This window comes from Nyctereutes procyonoides, unplaced genomic scaffold, assembly GCF_905146905.1.
Source record: "Nyctereutes procyonoides isolate TBG_1078 unplaced genomic scaffold, NYPRO_anot_genome, whole genome shotgun sequence".
Lineage (NCBI taxonomy): Eukaryota > Metazoa > Chordata > Mammalia > Carnivora > Canidae > Nyctereutes > Nyctereutes procyonoides.
In genome coordinates, this window is record NW_026575134.1 from 34300738 (window position 1) to 34322273 (window position 21536).

General features: G+C 39.6%; 1 protein-coding gene across 1 annotated transcript; it reads right to left on the minus strand.

The window, feature by feature from the left end:
• Window positions 1-2300: 2300 nt before the first annotated feature.
• Window positions 2301-20992, minus strand: DEPDC7 (DEP domain containing 7). Its single transcript, XM_055300736.1, has 9 exons — window positions 20870-20992; window positions 10961-11351; window positions 8460-8587; window positions 7464-7650; window positions 4579-4790; window positions 3476-3618; window positions 3160-3285; window positions 2974-3052; window positions 2301-2617 (listed from the first exon to the last, which is right to left on the minus strand). The coding sequence occupies exons 1-9, from the start codon at window positions 20940-20942 to the stop codon at window positions 2424-2426; spliced, it is 1533 nt and encodes a 510-aa protein (XP_055156711.1). The 5' UTR covers window positions 20943-20992; the 3' UTR covers window positions 2301-2423.
• Window positions 20993-21536: the final 544 nt, after the last annotated feature.

Sequence of the window (21536 nt, forward strand, 5' to 3'; positions counted from 1 at the left end):
TTAAAACTCTGACCATGCTCACAGTAAATAGAGCCAATTTTTCTTAAAACTTTATTCTTGTAGGACACCTGGGTGGCTTGGTCAGTTGGGTGTCTGCCTTCGGCTCAGGTCATGATCTTGGGGTCTTGGAATCAAGCCCTGTATTGGGCTCACTGCTTAGCAGGGAGTTTGCTTCTCCCTTTTCCTCTGCCCCCTCCCTTGCTTGTTTTCACTCTCTCTTCTTCAATCTTAAAAAAACAAAAACTATTTTTTTTTTAAACTATTCTTTCTTAGGAAGTTTGAGGTAAACTGGTCTTGCTAGGTTTTCTGTGAAATTATAATTCTATTAGAATGATACTGCTTCTAGGGACATGAATGTAATAACTAGGCGGTTCTGGCTTCCCCTGAAGAAGTGGTGTTAGTTTTGTTTGCCAAATAATCATTCAATTATGTGCAAAGTAAAGGTTGCAAGTCAGATAGTACATACAGTTGCTCTGCACTCCTATACAGTCTGTAGATCGATTAGTCGTTCTCAACCCTGATTACACCTGAGAATCTCCTAGGGGGCAGGAGTTCTAAAATGATCATCTGGGACTCCAGGGGTGATGTGAGGGAAGAACTGCTAAATTTCACAGGTGATCTGAGTGTTCAGCCAGGCAAGAACCACCTCCACACCCCGAATGTGGTCTCATCACACTTTCAGTGATTTCTGAAAACTTCCTAAACACTTAAGTCATGAACCATCTTCTCTTTTTCACATAGTAAAGACAACTGCCTTCCCTTACCTATGAAAACCAAAACCAAGAAACCTGACAAAGTTATTCCCTGCTTTACTAGGAGAACAGGAATCACAGATACAGAGTCCTCAACCTATTCAAAGACTAGTTGGTATCAGATGTTAGAAAATAAGATTGACATACTAGCATATTGGCGCATCATTTGAATTCTCCCTGCCGCTCTTTTAAGATTTTTCCTTTTTAAGTAATCTCTATACCCAGCGTAGGGTTCAAAAGCACAACCCAGAGGTCAAGTCACACACATCAAATGACTAAACCAGCCTAGTGCCCTTCCTACCTCTCTTTAAAAGTCAAAGTAGGGATGCCTGGATGGCTCAGTGGTTGTGCCTTCAGCTCAGGTACTAATCCAGGATCAAGTCCCACATTGGGCTCCTTGCAGGAAGCCTGCTTCTTCTTCTGCCTATATCTCTGCCTCTCTCTTGCTCTCTCTCATGGATAAATAAATAAAATCTTTTAAAAAAAGTCGAAGTAGAAAAATTGTTTCCTTTTAATCTTTTAATTATTGTATGGATGAAGTTTCAAGTTGTAATTGTAGTATATTGCTGGTCTATTTACCAAATATATCTTGATAGTGCAGTTCCAAAATAATCATAACCTTGGATGAAAAGTTGAAGATCTTAGTGCAAATGACTAGTTCAAAAGAAATACAGGATACGAGAGGAACATAAGAGATTGTGCTTGCAATCAGCACAGTCCAGATTGTGGGAAACTAAAGAACTGACTGGGTTAGGTTTATTTGATGACAGAGAGGGAAGGAGGACCAGTGAAAAGAACATCCTATAGGTTAAGAGACTTACAAAGAGCGTTAACCAACTGCAATTTATGAGCCTTAATGGGACCCTATTTGAATAAACTGTCAAAGTCATTTGAGAGCAGAAAATGTGATTATTGACTGCATATTTGATGGTATTAAAGAATTGTGGGTTTGTGTGGATGTAATGATGATATTGTGGTTATTTTTTTTAATGTCATTTTTTTAGCCATGCATTCTGAAATTTCATAGATGAAGTGATAGGGTGTCTGAAGTTTGTTGGGGTGGGAGCAAGGAACACATGGGGGTATAGGTTAAATGAGATTGGCCGTAAGTTGCCAATTGCTGAAACTGGATAGCGAGTACATGGAAGTTACTCTGTTATTCTATTCTTTCCCATTTTTACATATGTTTGAATAAATAATAAGCTTTAAAAGATGCTGAAGTTTTCAAAATCAATAGGACAGTTCAATTTCTGACTTGTCTACTGTTTATGGTACTTAGCAAATTCACTTTATCATAGCCTGAGTTTCTATCTTGTATCTTTAAGGAGTACCTCTCAAGGTAAAAACCACACTCCTATTAACTTGTAATTACAGACTTTCTTACTATTTAATACCTTGTTATGTAAATACTGCCATGTCATAACATTAAATTTCTATGATGTTCTATAAAGTATTGGGCACAGGAATTATAAATCAGCTCACCCTAAAGAGGTCAATACTTAACAGCAATACACCATCTAATACTCAGTTTCAGACATGGAACTTTATACAAAAAAACTTTTATTAAGTACAATTTCATATTTAGAATTCTAAGGTTACAAATGTGATTAGATACTTAGGATACATAATTTATTCTTAAAATACATAAATTATATACAGATAGTAAAAAAATCAGTCTCCAAAATACTCAATAAAGATGTCTGGATGACACTTATAGAACTGACCTAGCAATTTTTTCTTCTCTTTGGCAGACAGTTTTGAATCTTCATCAATAGTCTTTAGTAAATTCATTAGTTCATCCTTGGTTGTCTTCTGTGTATGGTCAGAATAATCACTTTGATCAATTCTCTGGCAATATATATATCCTTTAAGTTTAAAAGTAAAAAGTTAAAAATAAATAAATAAATAAATAAATAAATAAATAAATAAATAAATAATAAAGTAAAAAGTTCGGTTAATGAATCTATTCCTCAGATTTAACTTAAAAAAAAAGCAATATTTTTATTTTTCAATTTGTAAAATGCATTGAAGATGCTAAGCACTGCTTTCTAACCTTGGTCAGGTTACTTTTTGACAGAAGGAGGCTCTCTACTAAGTCTGGATAACTCTCAGTTTAAAGTTTAGTTGAAATTAAAGGGCAACTACTTAAAGCAAAACACTTTCAAATAAACACTAGGAATTTATCTTTGGTAGATCATGAAAATAGTATTTCTCTGATTACCTGTATCTCTATTTGGATCTCTTCCTTTCTGAATGGCCATGAGCTTAACACTAACAATTTTATGCAGAGTTCCTGGAATCTTTAAAAAAAGAAAGAAAAAAAAAGAGAGAGAGACAGGACATTATTCAAGTGCATTTTAATCTAATCTATTACATAAGCTCAACTTAACTACCTTCAGAATTTTACCTTAAAAACATCTTTTTGATGATCCATTAAAAAGAGTACCAGAAGATCAGTTTTGCCTTTGGATAAATTTTTATTGTCAACAATAGCTTTTGAGAATATCCTTTTCACAACCATTCGGTTGTCACTCTATAAAAACAAAACAAAACACACCCAATAGTGTATATTTAAAAGAATGAGTTTAAAAAAAAGGCAATGTTGAATATTAATAGCCATTATTCATTTCAGCATACCTATGCCCATGTAAGATAATCTGACATGTGGGTCCTGTAAGTATTAAGGCTACTGAATACAATTAACATTTAGACAAAAGACTTACTTCTTTCTGTAATTTAAATTCAGAAGGATGTGCTGCAACAGCCATGAAATACAGTAGTCTTCTAAACTCTTCTCTATTTTGGGAATCCAAAAGCTTTAGAAAGAGCTGAGTGGCTTCTAATGCTATTTCAGTCTTCCCGTTCACTTCAGCCAAAAGAAAAAACTGCTTTTAATTTTGACTAAATATGACTCTCAAAAGGAACAAAATTCAAGGTAAAGCTTAAGCTAAACACTCAACTTACTCAAAACTATTATCTATTTATTTATTTGAGAGACAGAGAGAACACGAGTGGTGAAGAGGGCCAGAGAGAAGCAGACTTCCCACTGAGCAGAGAGCTGAACACGGGCCTCGATCCCAGGACCCCGAGACCACCACCTAAGCTAAAAATAGAGACTTAACCAACTGAGCCACCCAGCTGCCCCTCAAAACCATTTTCAAAAGCAAAATAGAACAAAGACTGGTAATTACAATAAATGATCGATAGCAACCATCAAGGCAGCCAATTCTCAAATTGGCAACTAACACCCTAAATCTTTGTCATAATTAACTTAGGATTTTTTTTTTTCTATTTCTAACTTAGGATGTTAAGTCAAACTCTTGGCTTCGTAAATGAATTCCCAGCCTGCTTTTCATTAATTCAACACATTTCGGTGGTACAATATGTGTAAAGTACTGATGTATCCACCTCTACCTGAGAAAAGTAGAAGGATTCTCTGAAACCCCCAATTTGTTTTCAACAAACCATGTGGAACAGTCTGGCTCATTGGTAGAGGGACAGGGGGTCTACCATTTTGAAGATAATGAAGGGGGAAGAATGGTAGTGCTTTCTAAAAAAGAGAACTGCCACACTATACTTATTGAACTTCCAGTGAATGAGGGCAGCATTTTCCTGTGCCAACCAGAAGTCCCTGCATAACTTTAGAGGTTACTAAAGCCTCTTTTCAAATGAGCCCTAGAAGTTTTAAAGTAAACATACTTTCCAGGGATTAATCCAGATCCATTTCAAGCTTGAAGCAGTGCCATTTGGTTAATTCTGAGGATAATTAACTTTTTCCTATTTCCTCCAAAAGACAAATTCCAGTATTTAGTAAGATCTTACTTACCTAAGAGTTCTGCAATGCCATTATGAACATCAGATAAATGATTTAACAGAGGTTCTCTGCTACTGTAATATTTGCCAATGGCATCAAACAGAAGTTCTTTCACTAAGTCTATCCTATCTGGTTGCTCAGGAAAGTTTCTGCTTATGTCCACCACCATCTGGTCTGGAAGGTATTCTAAGCAGTCAGTTGCTGCAGAGAGCCATTCATCTTCCCTATGGGGGAAAAAAGAACTATTTTTTAAAAGATATTTTATAAAGCAAAGAATAACATATATACACACGGTACCTAATTTACTACCTATTGCAAGTTTGCCATGATGGTAAATTTTTATACTTAGATATATGTAATTCTTTTTAACATATAGCTAGATCGTATATCACAGATAAAAAGTTTGGCTTCATATGTCTTTTTTTTTTTTTTTTGAAGTGAAAACAGAAGCTATCCACTACAACAGAAACTGAAAAAAAAAAAACAATCAAAATCCAGTCTATACTCTTAAATTTACAACAGAGGCCCAGAAACTCTTAAATTAAGTTCCTTGCTCAAGGTCCCAGACAGGACTAGATCCCAGATCTGACCCCTAGGCCAGTATTTTTCTAACATGATGTTGTATACTTCAGAGCTTTATGTATGATCGATCTATCATCTCTCACTTTGGCTAGGAGAGAAAAGAGAACCATAAGGTAGGGTTTCAAACATAATATATTAATTTCCAACATAATGCAACCCGGTAACTTCAGAAAAAATGCTACATTTCAATAAACAGAATGAATAACTTTATTTATTTTTAAGATTTTATTTATTTATTCATGAGAGACACAAAGAGAGAGGCAAAGACAGAGGCAGAGGGAGAAGCAGGCTCCATGCAGGGAGTCTGATGCGGAACTCAATTCCAGGTCTCCAGGATCACACCTTGGGCTGAAAGTGGCGCTAAACTGCTGAGCCACCCGGGCTGCCCAGAATGAGTAACTTTTAATTTTCAACTTGTTAATATATGCATTTTATATAAAGTTAAAAAAAAAAAAACAATCAGGGCAGCCCCAGTGGCACAGCGGTTTGGCGCCGCCTGCAGCCTGGGGTGTGATCCTGGAGACCTGGGATCAAGTCCCGTATCGGGCTCCCTGCATGGAGCCTGCTTCTCCCTCTGCCTCTCTCTCTCTCTCTCTCTCTCTCTCTCTCTGTCTCTATGAATAAATAAAATCTTTTGAAATAAATAAATAAATAAATAAAAAATAAAAAATAAAAAAAAACAATCATGTTGCTCTACTGTTATGAACCCAGGCAAACTAACTCTGCCACCACCCAGATGCATTATATCGGGCAGGTCATGTCACCTTTCTGCACATCAGTTTTATCAAGTTCATAGGAAGATGCAGCTAGATGATATTTTAAGGTCACTTCTAGCACAATTTCTCACTCTGTATTTAAAATGTAAGGTAAACTGTAGAAATATGGGGCGCCAGGCTGGCTCAGTCAGTGAAGAATACAATTCTTGATCTTGGGGTTGTAAGTTTCAGCCTTGTGATAGGTATAGAGATTATTTAAAAATAAACTCTTAGAAGGGCATCTGGCTGGCTCAGCTGGTTAAGCATCTGCCTTTGGCTTGGGTCATGGTCCTAGAGTCCTGAGGCCCTGGGATTGAGCCCCACGTCAGGCTCCCCGCTCAGTGCGGAGTCTGCTTCTCCCTCTCCCTGCTCTTGTGCTCTCTCTCTCAAATAAATAAGTCTTTAAAAAAATAAACTTAGAAAAAAACTAGATGACAGAAATATGCTTTAAATTCTTAAAATATATATATAGAGAGATGTGTAGAGCACCTGGGAGACTCAGTTAAGCATCCTGATTTTAGCTCAGGTCACAATCTCAGGGTCATTAGATCTAGCCCTACCTTGGGCTGTATGCTGGGGGTGGAACCTGCTTAAGATTCTCTCTAGCCCTCTGCCACTTCCCCCTCTTCAAAAAAAAAAAAAAAAGGAGATTATAGGTGTGATTTATTCAATTTTATTTTTTTATAAACTCAGTGCTCATCATAATGATTTAAATTCTTGTTGAATAATAGCTGAAAAATTTAAGTTCCATTCCTTTTAAACATTCCCATCTCCCTAACTACTGAATGCTATCTGCTGAGGCGAAATAATTAAAAATTAAATAAGCTAGAAAATACAAGATTTTAACCTTTAATAATTCTACTTAGAAGAGTTTCAAAGTTGCAAGGAATATAGAACACTTCCTCTTAATGGAAAAAAAATCATACTTCCCTTAGCACCTGAAATTAAGCCTTTACACCTTAAGATTTATATTCAGAAAAATGATAGTCAAATATGAGAGCAAGAGTTACTTTCATATCTTTAATAAAACTAGTTAAATAAAAAAATACATATTTAAGATATTCTGCAGAAGCATAAAAGTATACGTAATCAAATGAGTCTAAGAATTTGCCAAATTGGTGGGACACCTTGGGTGGCTCAGCAGTTGAGTGTCTGCCTTTGGCTCAGGGCGTGATTCCAGGATCTGGGATTGAGTCCCACATCAGGGTCCTTGCAGAGCCTGCTTCTTCCTCTGCCTGTGTCTCTACCTCTCTCTCTGTGTCTCTCATAAATAAATAAAATCTTAAAAAAAAAAAAATTTGCCAAATCTCTTCATTTTGTAGCAGGTCCTTTTGAAGACCAAAGAGCCCTACATTTTAACAAAGATAAGAAGATGGAATATAAACCATTTTCTTCACTTGATGTACAAGTTATGATAATTATCAAAACCTGGTAATTATCAACCGACTAACACATATCTGATCCTGTGGACGGAAGAATTCAAAAGATTATCTTAAAACCATGACCTATGATCTTCCTACAAACACACTCAAATTATTAGATAAATGTATTTCCACATACTGAGAGTCACTGTAAGCCTTGAGAATCCCTCGATCCAGATAGTTACTGCTGTTGACCAAGTCAGGTTGCCTCTTAGGCTGAGGAACTGTGGATACCTCTCGTTGTTGGAGCAAGGAGTCAAGAAGCGGAAGGTCTACCAGCTGCAGGAGACGTCTAATTGTTTCCTCTTGCCATATGTCATTAATAACTACACAGGGAAAATGACAAGGTAAAAAGTAACAGTATTTACTAAAAGCTCACCACAATACTTGTCTAGGCAAGTCTTAGGTACAAATTTGTGGCCAAAAAAAGGAAAGAAAAAGAAAAGAAGGAGGGGGAAAAGGCAACCTTATGAAGTGGGTTCTTATGACAAAGTAAAACAATTCAAGATTTGTTTAAAGTGTAGGAGAACAGACTTTGGACGACAGGAATTCTTGTCATTCTTTTTACTGTAAAAGCAATATGGCAGAGATAAGAGATCAAGTCATATAACATGTTAATAAGGACTTTGGAAGAAAGAATGATTCATTATTCAATCTGAAAACTGGTTTGAAACTATTGGCTGCAGATTATTCCACTCCGGGTTTCCATAACTGGGGTGGGGGAGGGAAGGTAGAAATTGGTCATTAATCCACATTCCATTGCCACAGACAAAGAAGAACATAAGTTCTGTAATGTCTGAATGTAATTTTCAAAATTTTCCTTAACCTAATAAAATGTTAGAGAAAGTATCTGAGGGCATATTTTAAATAAATAAAAATCTACAAGCAAAAAACACTGCAGATTTGAACCTCCGCCAGCTGATAGGACAAAAGTCAGTGTTCAAGAATTCCAACACTGATCTATTTGTTAAAGATAATAGACCTCTGTTAAAACTTAATATAAACAGCTTTAATACACAGTGTGCTCTTTCTTTGTGCTTTGAATATTTAAATTCTAATAAAGGTTAAGATTGAAAAGTTTTAAATAATTTTATCTGAAATTAGTCTTCTATTTCTCACTTGTATCTTTACTTACCTTGTGGAGACAAGGTTGCAGAGATGTTTACATGAGGGGAGTTAGTGGGCTTTAAACTCAGATTTTCCCACAGGTCCTCTAAACTTGCTGATTTGATATCAGAGGACTTAAATAATGCATCTGAATACCTAAAATGAATTTAATTTTTAAATTAATGTTTATTAATAAGCCCAGAGAAATACTTTACTATCAGAGAGCTAAGAGTTTCTATAATGTATTTCAGAGCAAAAACACAACAAATGCAAATTATTATAAGAGTAGAATACAAAAACATCCACCTTCTTTCTCAAGCCTAAATATACTCTTAATTTTCCCTTGAATATTTAGATTTAAGTAATTCAATGACTAAAATTTTGATCTCTAATTTTAAAACATAATCAAACTTCATTATGCTTACTGTCTTTATCAGTTCTCTCTATTGCTGGGGCATTCTTTGGTGGATAGTGCTCATCATTTTCCAAATATAGACCTATAATCCTTTATCCACAATTCTGTAACCCAAAAAGCTGTGAGAAATCTAAAATTCATTCAAAACTCATACGGTGGGACGCCTGGATGGCTCAGTGGCTGAGCACCTGCCTTTGGCTCTGGGCATGATCCTGGGATCCAGGATCAAGTCCTGCATCGTGCTCCCTGAGAGGAGCCTACTTCCCCCTCTATGTCTCTGCCTCTCTGTGTCTCTCATTAATAAATAAAATCTTTAAAAAAAAAAAAAACTCATATGGTGACAATATTGGTCCCGAGACTTAGTCTTTACTTATCCCAGTTGGTAGAAGTATTTTGTTTAAAATACTAATGTAGAAATACTAATGCATTTGGTTCCCAGATGCTCTCCCAGGCTCCTCTAGGAGTGTTATCTAATAGATGGTCTAGGTACAAAATTATCTTTTTAAAAACACCAACATTCCAAATTTCTAAATGCATGTGGCCCCAAAGTTTCAGATAAAGCATATAGACCTGCATCTGGAAAGCACTGATTTGGCCCTGCCTTACCCTCATATTTCCTCCCTATATAGAAAGGTAAATTTTATCATCTTTTTGAAAGTTACTACATTAAAAAAAAGAAAGTTATTACATTAAGATAATTGATACAGGGATCCCTGGGTGGCGCAGCGGTTTGGTGCCTGCCTTTGGCCCAGGGCGCGATCCTGGAGACCCGGGATCGAGTCCCGCGTCGGGCTCCCGGTGCGTGGGGCCTGTTTCTCCCTCTGCCTATGTCTCTGCCCCCCCCTCTCTCTCTCTCTCTGTGACTATCATAAATAAAAAATTTAAAAAAAAAAAAAAGATAATTGATACATTAAAAATACACAATATTTGATACACAATACATTAAAAATAACTGAAAGTAACACTAAAACTCTTTGGGTTAATCTGAATTATAAGAGCTTCAGTTACATGGTCACTGCTACAACAGTTTAGCTGAAGGAAATAAAAGGGAAACGTTTTATTGCATGACAACCAATTATGCACTTATCACATACATCCATTTCAAGCACTGGGTTCTACAATTTTTTTTTTTTTAAGATTTTATTTATTTATTCACGAGACACACAGAGAGTGGCAGAAACATAGGCAGAGGGAGAAGAAGCAGTCTCCATGCAGGGAGCCCGAAGTGGGACTCGATCCTAGAACTCCGGGATCACACCCTGAGCCAAAGGCAGATGTTCAACGGCCGAGCCACCCAGGCACCCCGGAGTTCTACAGTTCTGTCCCCCAGTCTCCCTTTAAATGATTCCTTCTTCATTACAGTTGCTTAATTCACCCTCATCTGTAGAATGCACTATTGCAAGAGATTCCTACCTAGCTCTCCCTGTTAGGCTGTCTGCATGGCTGCCAGGATGACCTTTCTAAGAAACAAGGTCATTTTCTGTGGCCTCCCCAACATCTATATGACGGATTGCAAACTCTTATGTCATAGGAAACCCTCTGCGTTCTGGGCCCCACACGTCTTTCATACTTCACATCCACCATTTCCTGGATTCTAGTGATAACCTACCTACCTCCACCTTTTCTGTTCTCATACCACTTTGTGTATAAATATTTTTTTTACACTGTAATTGTAAATTGAAGTAGAAAAATCAGTTTGTCGAATATTTCTGCCAAATATAAAATATGACTAAGAATTCCAGGAGACACCAAATAAACAGAAGTTCACTGTGTTTTATCAAATTTACCCACGGACCCAGAATTTAGCCTAGTTTACAATTTCTAAAACAACATAAAGCCAGTCAATCTCTCACTGAAAAGTAGATGAAATCCTGCCAATATCCCCAGGGTAATCTTTTTTTTTTTTTTAAGATTTATTTATTTATTCATGAGAGACACAGAGAAAGAGAGAAAGGCAGAGACATAGGCAGAGGGAGAAGCAGGCTCTTCGAAGGAGCCCGAAGTGGGACTTGATCCCGGATCCCGGGATCACCACCTAAGCCAAAAAGCAGGCGCTCAACCGCTGAGCCACATAGGAGTCCCAACCCCAAGATAATCTAACATTATATACTGACCTGGAAGATGAATATAGTTTATTCTCTTTGCCTAATTGACTGTCTTGGTTAGGGATGGTTGTGAATCTATAAAGGCTGCAACTACTATCTTCAAATGTAGGTTTCTTGTCTTTTCCAAAGACTTTGGTTGGAACTGCTTCAAATACTTTGTAGTCCATAAGTGCTTGACACACTCTCACCACTTTGGCCCGAGGAATATCTATATCCCCAAAATATTTATTCTGAATTAGGTGAGAAAAAATGACATCCACAGCTTCTGAACCAACAAAGCAGTCATTGTGTCTTTTTAAGTGGTGTCTTCGCTTTTTCACCTCCACCTGCGTTTGAAGAGTGTTTATAATGCTGCTCCACACGTATGTGGCTCCAAATGGTTTCTGGGCCACACTGAAACCTGGAATGGAAAAAACGCAGAGTAACCTTGTTCATTTATAATCAGGTCTAAGCAATCCTTAAGCAAAAAGCGGCAATTTCTAAAGTTATTAATAAGGAACTATTATGAAGTCAGCTTGCTATTGAACTTTTAATTAGTAGCAACTCATTTAAAATGTAGTACCTACTATATGCTGAACATTGTTCTATGTGCTAAGATACAACTGTGAGCAAAATACAGCCCCTGTTCTCATGGACTTATACTTTATGGGAAGATACGGGCAATATGTATGTGTTAGATGAATGCCAAGAAGAAAAATAAAGCCTGGTGAGGAGGAGAATGCTATTCAGATGAGATGTCAGGAAAGGTCTGACAAGGTGATATCTAAGCAGAAGCCTGAGTAAAACCAGAAAGCAAGCTGTGCAGATATTTGAAGAAAGGGCAGAGAGAACAGAAAGAGCAAAGGCCCGAGAAGTAAGAGTGCTTGGCCAGGAGAGGAGGAACAAAGCCAGCATGGCCTGAGTGGGTGACCAGGGAAAGACCATTAGGAAGTGAGATGAAAAGGGAGTGGGAAATGGTCTTCGGGGTGGGGAGTACAGATCAAGCAGGACCTTGTGGCAGTTGCAAATTATGTGCCAGAACTCTAAGTGCCTTACAGAAAGAGTATTGGGTCATTAGCAACCCTATGAGATAGACATAATCTCTATTTGAGAGATGGAAAATAGATTCATAGGGATTAAGTGTAACTTCCAGACATTCTATTATAAGAGGTGGTACTGGCCTTTGGCTCATGGTCTATATGATTTTAAAGCATTTATCAGTAAATAGATAGATGTATAGTTATACACACACACAATTAGTTGGAATAAACTAGTATTTTTAAAGCTTCCTATTCTGCAGCCTTCTGAGTTAAGTATTTTGTAACAGGGAAAACTGGTTCCTGCCCAATAGGAGCTTACAGGCTACCACAGAGATAGGAAAAGCACAGAAATTGGGCAAGATTTTAGCAAAACAGAAAAGAAAGAAAACATGCTTTCAAACATTTATCACATTTTCCCTCGTTATGATAAACTGGTATTTGGCAAAACTACAAAGAAAAGGAGAAACAAAAGGAAAAAAATGGAGCTTAGGTTTTAATAAACTGATGGAACAGAGTCTAGCTAATCATCAGCTTGTTGGCTGGCTGGCTCCCTTTTTACATAAATACAAAGTATGCCTTTTTAGGTGTTACATTTTCAACGATCCTCTGAATATTCAGTGGTTCTAATTTTTTTCCCCAGTGGTTCTAATTTTTAAGCCCCCATTTTTGTTAAGTGTATTACTTTAATTTTAGGATACTCTGCAGAGAAGTTGAAAACCTTACTTCCCTTAAGGTCATGTAAAAAGGAAAACTATGTATCAGTACAACTGTAGGGAATAAGAAGAGCTATAATTAAAGAAACTGCTACCTGAAATTATCTTCCTGCCTTTTTAGATAAAACAGAATGTACAAGATGAAAGCAAAGATAAGTTCCTGAAGGACATTAAAATTCCACTTAATGTACTTGGGTCATAAATTTTAAGTGAGTCATTTGGATGGAATTCATCTTTTGTATTATAATAAATAAATCATAGTGAACCATTACACGTATTCACTTAGTGTCATTTTGTAGTTACTAGAAATTTTAACATCTTCACCATGAAAATTACTAACACACACACACAAGCCCTTTATTTGTTTATTTGTATACTTTCCATACCAAACGTAGATGGGTAACTTAACTATCAATTATAATGTTAGTTTAGAATAATAAGACTGTCTTTATATTTTAAAATTCAAGATACTTCATAATCCAGTACTAAACAGAGAAGGTAGTAATTGATGCCAGCTATCCACATATCATGTGAGCAGTTTTAAGGACTGAATTATGGAGAATCAACTAGATAAACCAAGCTGGAACTAGATTTACTACTGGCTTAGTACTTAATATCTACTGAATAGAGCTGGAATGGAGCATTTAATGAAATCTCAAAATATGTCCAGGTCATTCCTGATGTCTAGAACTCTGTACTATTTCCTGCCATAAGAACTAAAAAAAAGAAGTATTCACAGTTAATATTCTTAACTTCTTAAAATACTAGATATTATAGCTGAGATTTAAATGAACTTAATGTCTGCTCTCTAGTCTCTTTTCAAATCTTCATCATATTGTTATTAATAAGAGCTAATATTTGAGTACTTAAATAGGACAAGCTCTGCCTTCTGTTGTTTAATCCTGATAAACTTCTTTGAAATACTTACTAATAATCTTATTTTGAAGAAATTGAGGCTCATGAGTTAAACAAACTTGCTCCCAGTTTCACAGGTAGTAAATTATACTTTCTCTAGTACTCAAATGTAAATATATTAAAAAGTAAGTCACCAGTTTCGGCATCAACCTTTCCTGGAAGATTTGGATTAAGTGAAAGAGCTTTAAGCGAGCCAGTAAGATTAGAAGAAACAAAACAACTTTAAGATTTGTGAGCCCTGGGCAGCCGGGGTGGCTCAGCGGTCTAGCACCGCCTTCCACCCAGGGCATGATCCTAGAGACCGGGGATCGAGTCCCACATCAGGCTCCCTGCATGAAGCCTGCTTCTCCCTCTGCCTGTGTCTCTGCCTCTCTCTCTGTGTGTGTCTCTCATGAATAAATAAATAAAAAGCAAAAAAAAAAAAAAAAAAAAAAAAAGGAAAAAAGATTTGTGAACCCTTAACAAAGCTATTTTAAAAACAGCAGTTATTAAATCAACCAATAAACAAAAAGTCATTATTCCTAAAATATAGTAAGATATCATAAATTCTATACTATATACTAGCCATAGTACACAGGATTAGGACAGGAGAGGAAAATAAGATCCAAACTTGTAGAGATCAGAGAGCCTTTTAAGTAGGAGTGAAACAGACTTCTGGGCTGGTAATGATATTAAATTTGAAACACATCAGTCATAACAGTTAAACTACAAGTAGGTAAGTATAGAAATCCTAAAAATCAAGGCTGAGTCACTTCCTACTTGGAGATCAATAAGACAACAGAAGGGAGTGGGAGGGAAAGCATACACAGCTTCAGTGACATGGAAAAGGCTAATGTTCAGAGGGGAAGTAAGAAGAATAAATTTCCCCGTATTAACTTGCTACTTAAATATGGGAAATCAGGAAGTTTTGCAGGTTGGATAACACAGTATAAAAGATTAAAGAACAGGTTAGAGCAGGATAGTAGGCACCTGTGAGCCACACAGTGTTTCCAAAGTCCTCCAGGCATGATACAATTCAGCCCTTTCAGGTCCCCTCTGTTCTCACTGACCATTAATTCCCAACATTGTATCCTGGGATATTTCCCCTCAAGCATCACCACCCACAGACCCAAACTAGCTCATGTTCATACAGATACTTTACTACATAATATACCCTGCACTTGACAAGTACATGTGCCAAAACCCACGCCAGGATAACCTTGTTTTTTTTAATGCTGACTTCACCAGCTGAACACAGATCCCACATGCTGGTTTGAAACTTATTTATCATCATCTAAGAGCTGAAATGAATATGAGTATAGCAGACCATGGCCCAGTAAGACAAATTACTGCGACTTCTAAACAGGATTCAAGAACCAGTAGTAGACAATGAGTGCTTTGTAAGTCCAGCATCAGAATTTCAGCTTCGGCTTGTCCCCAACCCTCACTTGCATATGAGCTAGACATTTCTTACAATTCATCACTATCTGGGGTGCCTGGGTAGCTCACTGGGTTAAGTATCCCACTCTTGATTTTATTTTATTTTTTAAGATTTCATTTATTTATTCATGAGACACACAGAGAGGCAGAGACACAAGCAGAGGGAGAAGCAGGTTCCCTGCAGGGAGCCCGATGTGGGACTCGATCCCGGGACCCTGGGATCACCCCCTGAGCCCAAGGCAGACACTGAGCCACCCAGGTGTCTGCCCACCCCACCCCCCTCTTGATTTTAGCTCAGGTCATGATCTCAGGATTGTGAGATCAAGCCACATGTTGGGCTCTGTGCTGGGCCTCTGGAGCCTGCTTGAGATTCACTCTCCCCCTCTCCCTCTGCTCCTGCCCCTACCCCCTCTCTCCATTCTCTAAAATAAATAAAGAGGGGTGCCTGGGTCTCTCGGTCAGTTAAGCATCTGCCTTCCATTTGGGTTATGGTCCCACGGTCCTGGGATTGAGCCTCAACTTAGCAGGGAGCCTGCTTTTCCCTCTCCGTCTGTTATCCCCCCCTGCTTGTGCTCTCTCTCCATGTGTCAAATAAATGAATAAAACCTTTTTAGAAATACATATAATAAGAGACGCTTAGGTGGCTCAGCAGTTAAGCATCTCCCTTTGGCTCAGCGTGTGATCCTGGAGTCCCACATCAGGCTCCCTGCATGGAGCCTGTTTCTCCCTCTGCCTGTATCTCTGCCTCTCTCTGTGTCTCTCTCATGAATTAATAAATAAATAAAATCTTGAAAGAAAGGAAAGAAGGAAGGAAGGAAGGAAGGAAGGAAGGAAGGAAGGAAGGAAGGAAGGAGAGAGAGAAAGAAAGAAAGAAAGAAAGAAAGAAAGAAAGAAAGAAAAGAAAAGAAAAGAAAAGAAAAGAAAAGAAAAGAAAAGAAAAATTCATTACTATCTGTATCCTGATGCTTCCTTATTTACTTTTGGTCAAGAATATTCTAAAAGCATGACGGAAGGATCAAAGAGTCTAGAGATCAGCTGTGATAACCCTGGATAAGAGAATTAATCTCTACACGTTGGTTTCTTCACTTACTGATACAAGAGCTGAACACTGTGTTTAAGGTTGGTTTCAGGTCTAAACTGATGATTATAGGATTTTAGAGACTGAAATTCTACCCATGTCCACTTAGATATGGACATTGAACACCACATAAAATATAGTAAGAAATGAGGCTTAGGAACAAATGTGACCTTATCAGATAAAACGATTTTTGGAAGATGGCCTAGAAAATTGTTTTAAACTAGATCTATAACATACTATACATGCTTGTAAGCACTATATAAATTTAGGCTGGTTAACATTCATTTTTCTTTTCTTTTTTTAAGATTTTATTTACTCATGAGAGACATGGAGAGAGAGAGAGGCAGGCAGAGACACAGGCAGAGGGAGAAGCAGGCTCCATGCAGGGAGCCTGATGTGGGACCTGATCCCAGGACTCCAGCATCACGCCCTGGGCCAAAGGCAGACACTAAACCGCTGAGCCACCCAGGCATCCCAACATTCATTTTTCAAGCAGACTCATCTTTTTTTTTTTCCAGTAGCATGTACTTGAAATTTACCCAAAAGAGTTTACCAACAATAAAAAAGGTAAATTTCTAAAAATTGAACTCTGATATATGTGTAATACTAAGTTATCTTTCCTTCTATAAATACCCATTAAATAATCGAGTTATTACAATAATTCCCTAAAAATCAAGTCATAAGGCAGACATGCCAACAAATTACACTTATTCAAAGTTACAAATAAAAAACAAAGTTACAAAGGGACAATCAGCTTGAACCATGATCTGCATAACACATCAACTGTGGCCCTGCTGGTAAAACTTATTTAGGGTCAAAAACAATTCTATAATTACTTCAAATTAGGATTATTCACCTCCTTAGATCAATATACACATTATAAAAGTGGATCCCAATGCAAGGTAAACACACACAGAACTATGAAAAAAAAATGCTACTTCTAAATTAACATGTAACAATCTCCTTTTCATTCTTGAGCATTAGATTGCCCCCTCCCCACCAGAAAAAAAAAGAATTCAGATAGCTCATGTTAGGCAATTTTCCACAAAACTTGAACAGTGAGCTAGTACCTTCTTTTTTCCAAATATCTTTACAGTTTTCAAAAGTCCAACTTATTGAACTGCCTTATAGACTGCCTCACATAATACATCTGGTTATTTAATACTTGTTAGTTGTAGATGAAAATTTACATTACTTTAAAATTTTTTACAGGAGGGCTAATGCCGGGGTTCTTAGTGGATGATTTTACTCCCAACTAAATATCTGGCAAAGTCTGGAGATGTTCTTGGCTGTCACAAGCTGAGAAGGGGGAAGTGCTGCTGGCATTTAGTGAGTAGAGGGGCTAGGGTCGCTGCTAAATACAGACCAGTCCCCACAACAAAGAATTTGTCAGCAGTGCCCCAAGTTCAAAAACTGGGTTGACTGAATACTATTTAGACACAAAAACTTGTGTTAGTGCAGCAGGTACCGTGCTAGTTTCTATGGATACATACAGACAGAAGCACGAGGTACCTGGGTTCTATTCTCAGTTCTATCGTTTACTAATGATGCAATCTTGGGCAAACAGCATAACTTTTGTGCTGAAAACAGAGCTAATTCCAGGTCTCTCGGTCACTGTGAGGATCACAGGAGAGAATATATGTCAGGAGGCTAGCATCAGTACTCTGCAACGATCAGATGTGTAACTCAAAACAAAGTGGGAAACTGTCACAATCTAGAAGAGCCTAAGGACTCGATGTAATATAATATCCTGCATGGGATCCTGGAACAGAAAAATAACATTAGGCAAAGATTAAGAAAATCTGGAATAAAGTATGGGCTTCAGTTAATAATTATGTGCTAAGATTGGTTCATTAATTGTGACAAGGTACTATACTAACGTAAGATGTTAATGGTTAGGGAAAATCAGTGAAGGGCATATAGGACTCTACCAACTTCATGACTTTTTTGTAAATCTAAATCTATTCTAAAAGTCTAAAAATGTATTTCAAAAGTAAAAGACTAACCAAAAGACCCTGCTTCTGGGTCTGGATTTTGTACATAGCAGGGCAGCTCTCTCGCTGTGATCTACTGAAAGTCAGCCCTCAACACAAGTCTTTGAAAAAGAATAAAAAAGAAACTTTTAATAAAAATGGTTTAAAAAAGTAAAAAGAGAAGGTATCTTTCTTCCTCTGAACTAAGGGGATAGAGTCCCTACCCTCAAAGAGTTTATCCTTTAACTATTCATACCACCTGATGATGTCAAACTTTAAACAGTATTCAATAAAGACTGCTAGCAGATAAGACAGATGGTGTCACATACCAGAGGATTTTTTAAAATAATTTTTTTTTAAGATTTTATTCAAGAGAGAGAGAGCACAAGCAGGGGGAAGGAGTAGAGGGAGAAGCAGACTCCCCGCTGAGCAGGGAGCTCAACTCAGGACTCTTGATCCCAGGACCCTGGGATCATGACCTGAGCCAAAGGCCATGATCTTAACCGAATGAACCACCCAGGTGCCCCATGCCAGATCTTCATCAGAAAATCGTATGTAAAGCCTAAGTCATTTAGGATTAAAGAGAGTTTCAGGAATTTTTTTTTCCAAGAGGTTTTAAAATATTACTCACAGAATTGTCAAGACAAATGAAAAGAACATCTATTGAACATTAACCAAAACCTTATGAAAATAGATGTAGAGAATTGAGTTTTGGGTATTCACATAAACAGCTGTGACTGAGTGGGGAAAACTTGCTATACACTGATACCAAGATGCAATGCTTTTATTGCATACTGGTTTTGATAGTCCAAAGTTTGTTTTCCCCTTACATTTATTAGAGATGTCAGGCTAAAGACAGACTGCCTCTAAAAAGAAGGCCGCAAATAGGTAAAGTATGTAAAAGAAATATCTTCTAATAACACTTTTAAAATAGGTTCAGAGAACTATCCACCTAAGTAGGCACTGGCCCCTACTTTAATTCATAGAGATTAATGAGATAGCATATGGGAAGTACTTTGAGCTCCTTGGAAAAGTGATACCAGGTGAATTCAAAGAATTAGGTTACAGTATAAAGGGATAGCAGGAGAACGTACCACTTTCTTGTTTGTATTAAAAGGCAAATATCTTCAAAATACATGCTGAAGGTTAGCTTACAGCGTTCATTTCTTCTACATAAATCAGGTCCCTGGTTGTTACAGGTGTGGAAGAGTAACTAATAGGCAGAAAAGGAAGAAGACAAAGCTGCTCGCCAGAGCACACAAAGAGCGAATAGCAAGGGACCAAGAAGCAGCACAGGCTCCTATTACTGTGCTCCATGGGACTGTGACAGAGCCACTAAAGGGTGGAAGAGGGCTTAACAAATGCAAACAGGTAGGGTTCCAACTCTTAACAAGCAAAACAAATGAAAAAAGGCAGTGGGCCCTCCTCTGCCCCCTGCACCTGCAGTGCAGGAAACTGGTCTTTTCCTTGGGTTCAAATCTGCTAAACCAGCATTTCAGCTCTTCCCTCTGAGAGTCGTCTATTTAATTTTGAATACATACTCCCTTATGCTGTCTCAGAATTTGTTCGCAAATGCCCAAAGCTCAGAACTGGTATCTCAGCTGTCAGAGAAGACAGGGTGCTATGTTTCTAATCATGGAAAAGCTGGCAATTTCTTTCACTCAGAAAGTAAGCCTAAAGATTTCCCAAGACTGTTTCCAATTTTGAATTCTCAAGTGATGACTGAATCCCTTCTCTTCAGCATGTAAAACAAAAAGAAATTCTGAATGTAGTCCTCATATGCTATCTGAATTCTTTAAATTGGAGCAGAATAAGATCAATATTATGAACCTTCCTAGCCACGTAGTTCTCCATCACCATTTATCATTACTATTTTGAAGATTAAAAGGAGCATTAGTAATCATAAATCAAACACAAGACTGGAGCCATTGAGATGCACCCAACTGGCCTAAGTCAATTCACTGACTACTGTCGTCTTGAGGAAGGAGTCAGTTTCACTGGTTGGTATTTTCCAAAGGAAAAGTTGTTGTCAGACAGGGAACCTGTTAACACCCCCACACAGCAGATACAGAAAGGGAGAGAGGTTGTAACTTCTCTAGAAAGGTGGGGGGGGGGGGGGAGAAGACAAGTGTTATCTGAATATCTTTATTTACTGAGTTGTACATGTGCTAGGATCAGAATTTTAGAACCGTTCATTTGCTTGGACGTTCAAAGAAAGATGCAAAAAAAAAAGAAAAAAAAGAGGCCAAGCAAAGTGCCCCCAAAGAGAGGGTCAGGCTGGCGGCAGAGTTCACCCACACCTCTCCCCGAATGTCATAGGACCATTTTTTAAAAGTTCAAACTTCTATTCACTGAAATGCTGCTCGTCCAGAAAATTATAACGAATACTTTTTTTTTTTTTTTTTTTAATGTCAAGTCCAACAAACAGCCGGTCACTCCCAGGGAGTCTGGAGAGCAGAGCGGGCGAGAGGGGCGCGCGGTGGAGCCGAGCGGGCGGGGGCACCGGAGGCGGGGAGCGGGCCACGGCCAGGGCGGCTGGCTCCGGGGACCGGGGAGCCGGCAAAGGGCGGCGACGTTCGAGCTGCGGAACTAAGCAAGAGCTGGGCGGGCGGGGGTGGCGCCCCGCGGGAGAAGGACCCAGCTCGCCTGCAGACGGGACCGGCGCGAGCGGCTGCGGGGCGCGGGGCGCGGGGCGCGGGGCGCGGGGTGCGGGGTGCGGGGCGCGGGGCGCGGGGCGCGCGCAGGACGCAGCCTGAACCCGCCCCCCCACCCCCGCCCGGACCGGGGTCCTCAGCACCTACCGGGAGGCCTCTGCGCCGGGCTGCGGAGAGCCGACAGGTTCAGCGCCGCCGCCTTCTCCCGCACCGTCGCCATCGCCCCGGCGCCCGACCGCCGCTCCGCCGAGTGGGCGCCCGCGCCTCCGCCGCCCGGTAACTGGCCCGGGACGGGCGGGGCCTGCCCGGAGCCCCGCCCCCGCCCCGCCCCGCCCCGCCCGGGTCACGTGCCTGCCGGGCGGCGTGTCAGCTGCAGCCCCGCGGGCGCGGAAGAGGTGCGCTCTCGCGCTGCGCTGTGCGCGGGGCTGCGCGCGGCGGCCAAGTGGGGAGCGTGTCAGCCCGGGCCGGGGGGCCGCGCCGCCGCCTGCTTCCCGCCGCTGCTCGGCGTCTCCCGAGCGCCGGCTGCAGTGAGCGCCCCGCCCGCCCGGCTCACCTGGGCGCAGGCCGTGCCCGCCGGCTCGGCTCACCTGGGCATCGACCGTGCCCGCCAGCTTAGTTCACGTGGGCGCCGACCATGCCCGCCAGCTCGGCGCACCTGGGCGCAGACCGTGCCCGCCGGCTTAGCTCACCTGGGCGCAGACCGTGCCCGCCGGCTTAGCTCACCTGGGCGCCCACCGTGCCCGCCGGCCCGGCTCACCTGGGCGCAGGCCGTGCCCGCCGGCTTAGCTCACCTGGGCGCCGACCGTGCCCGCCG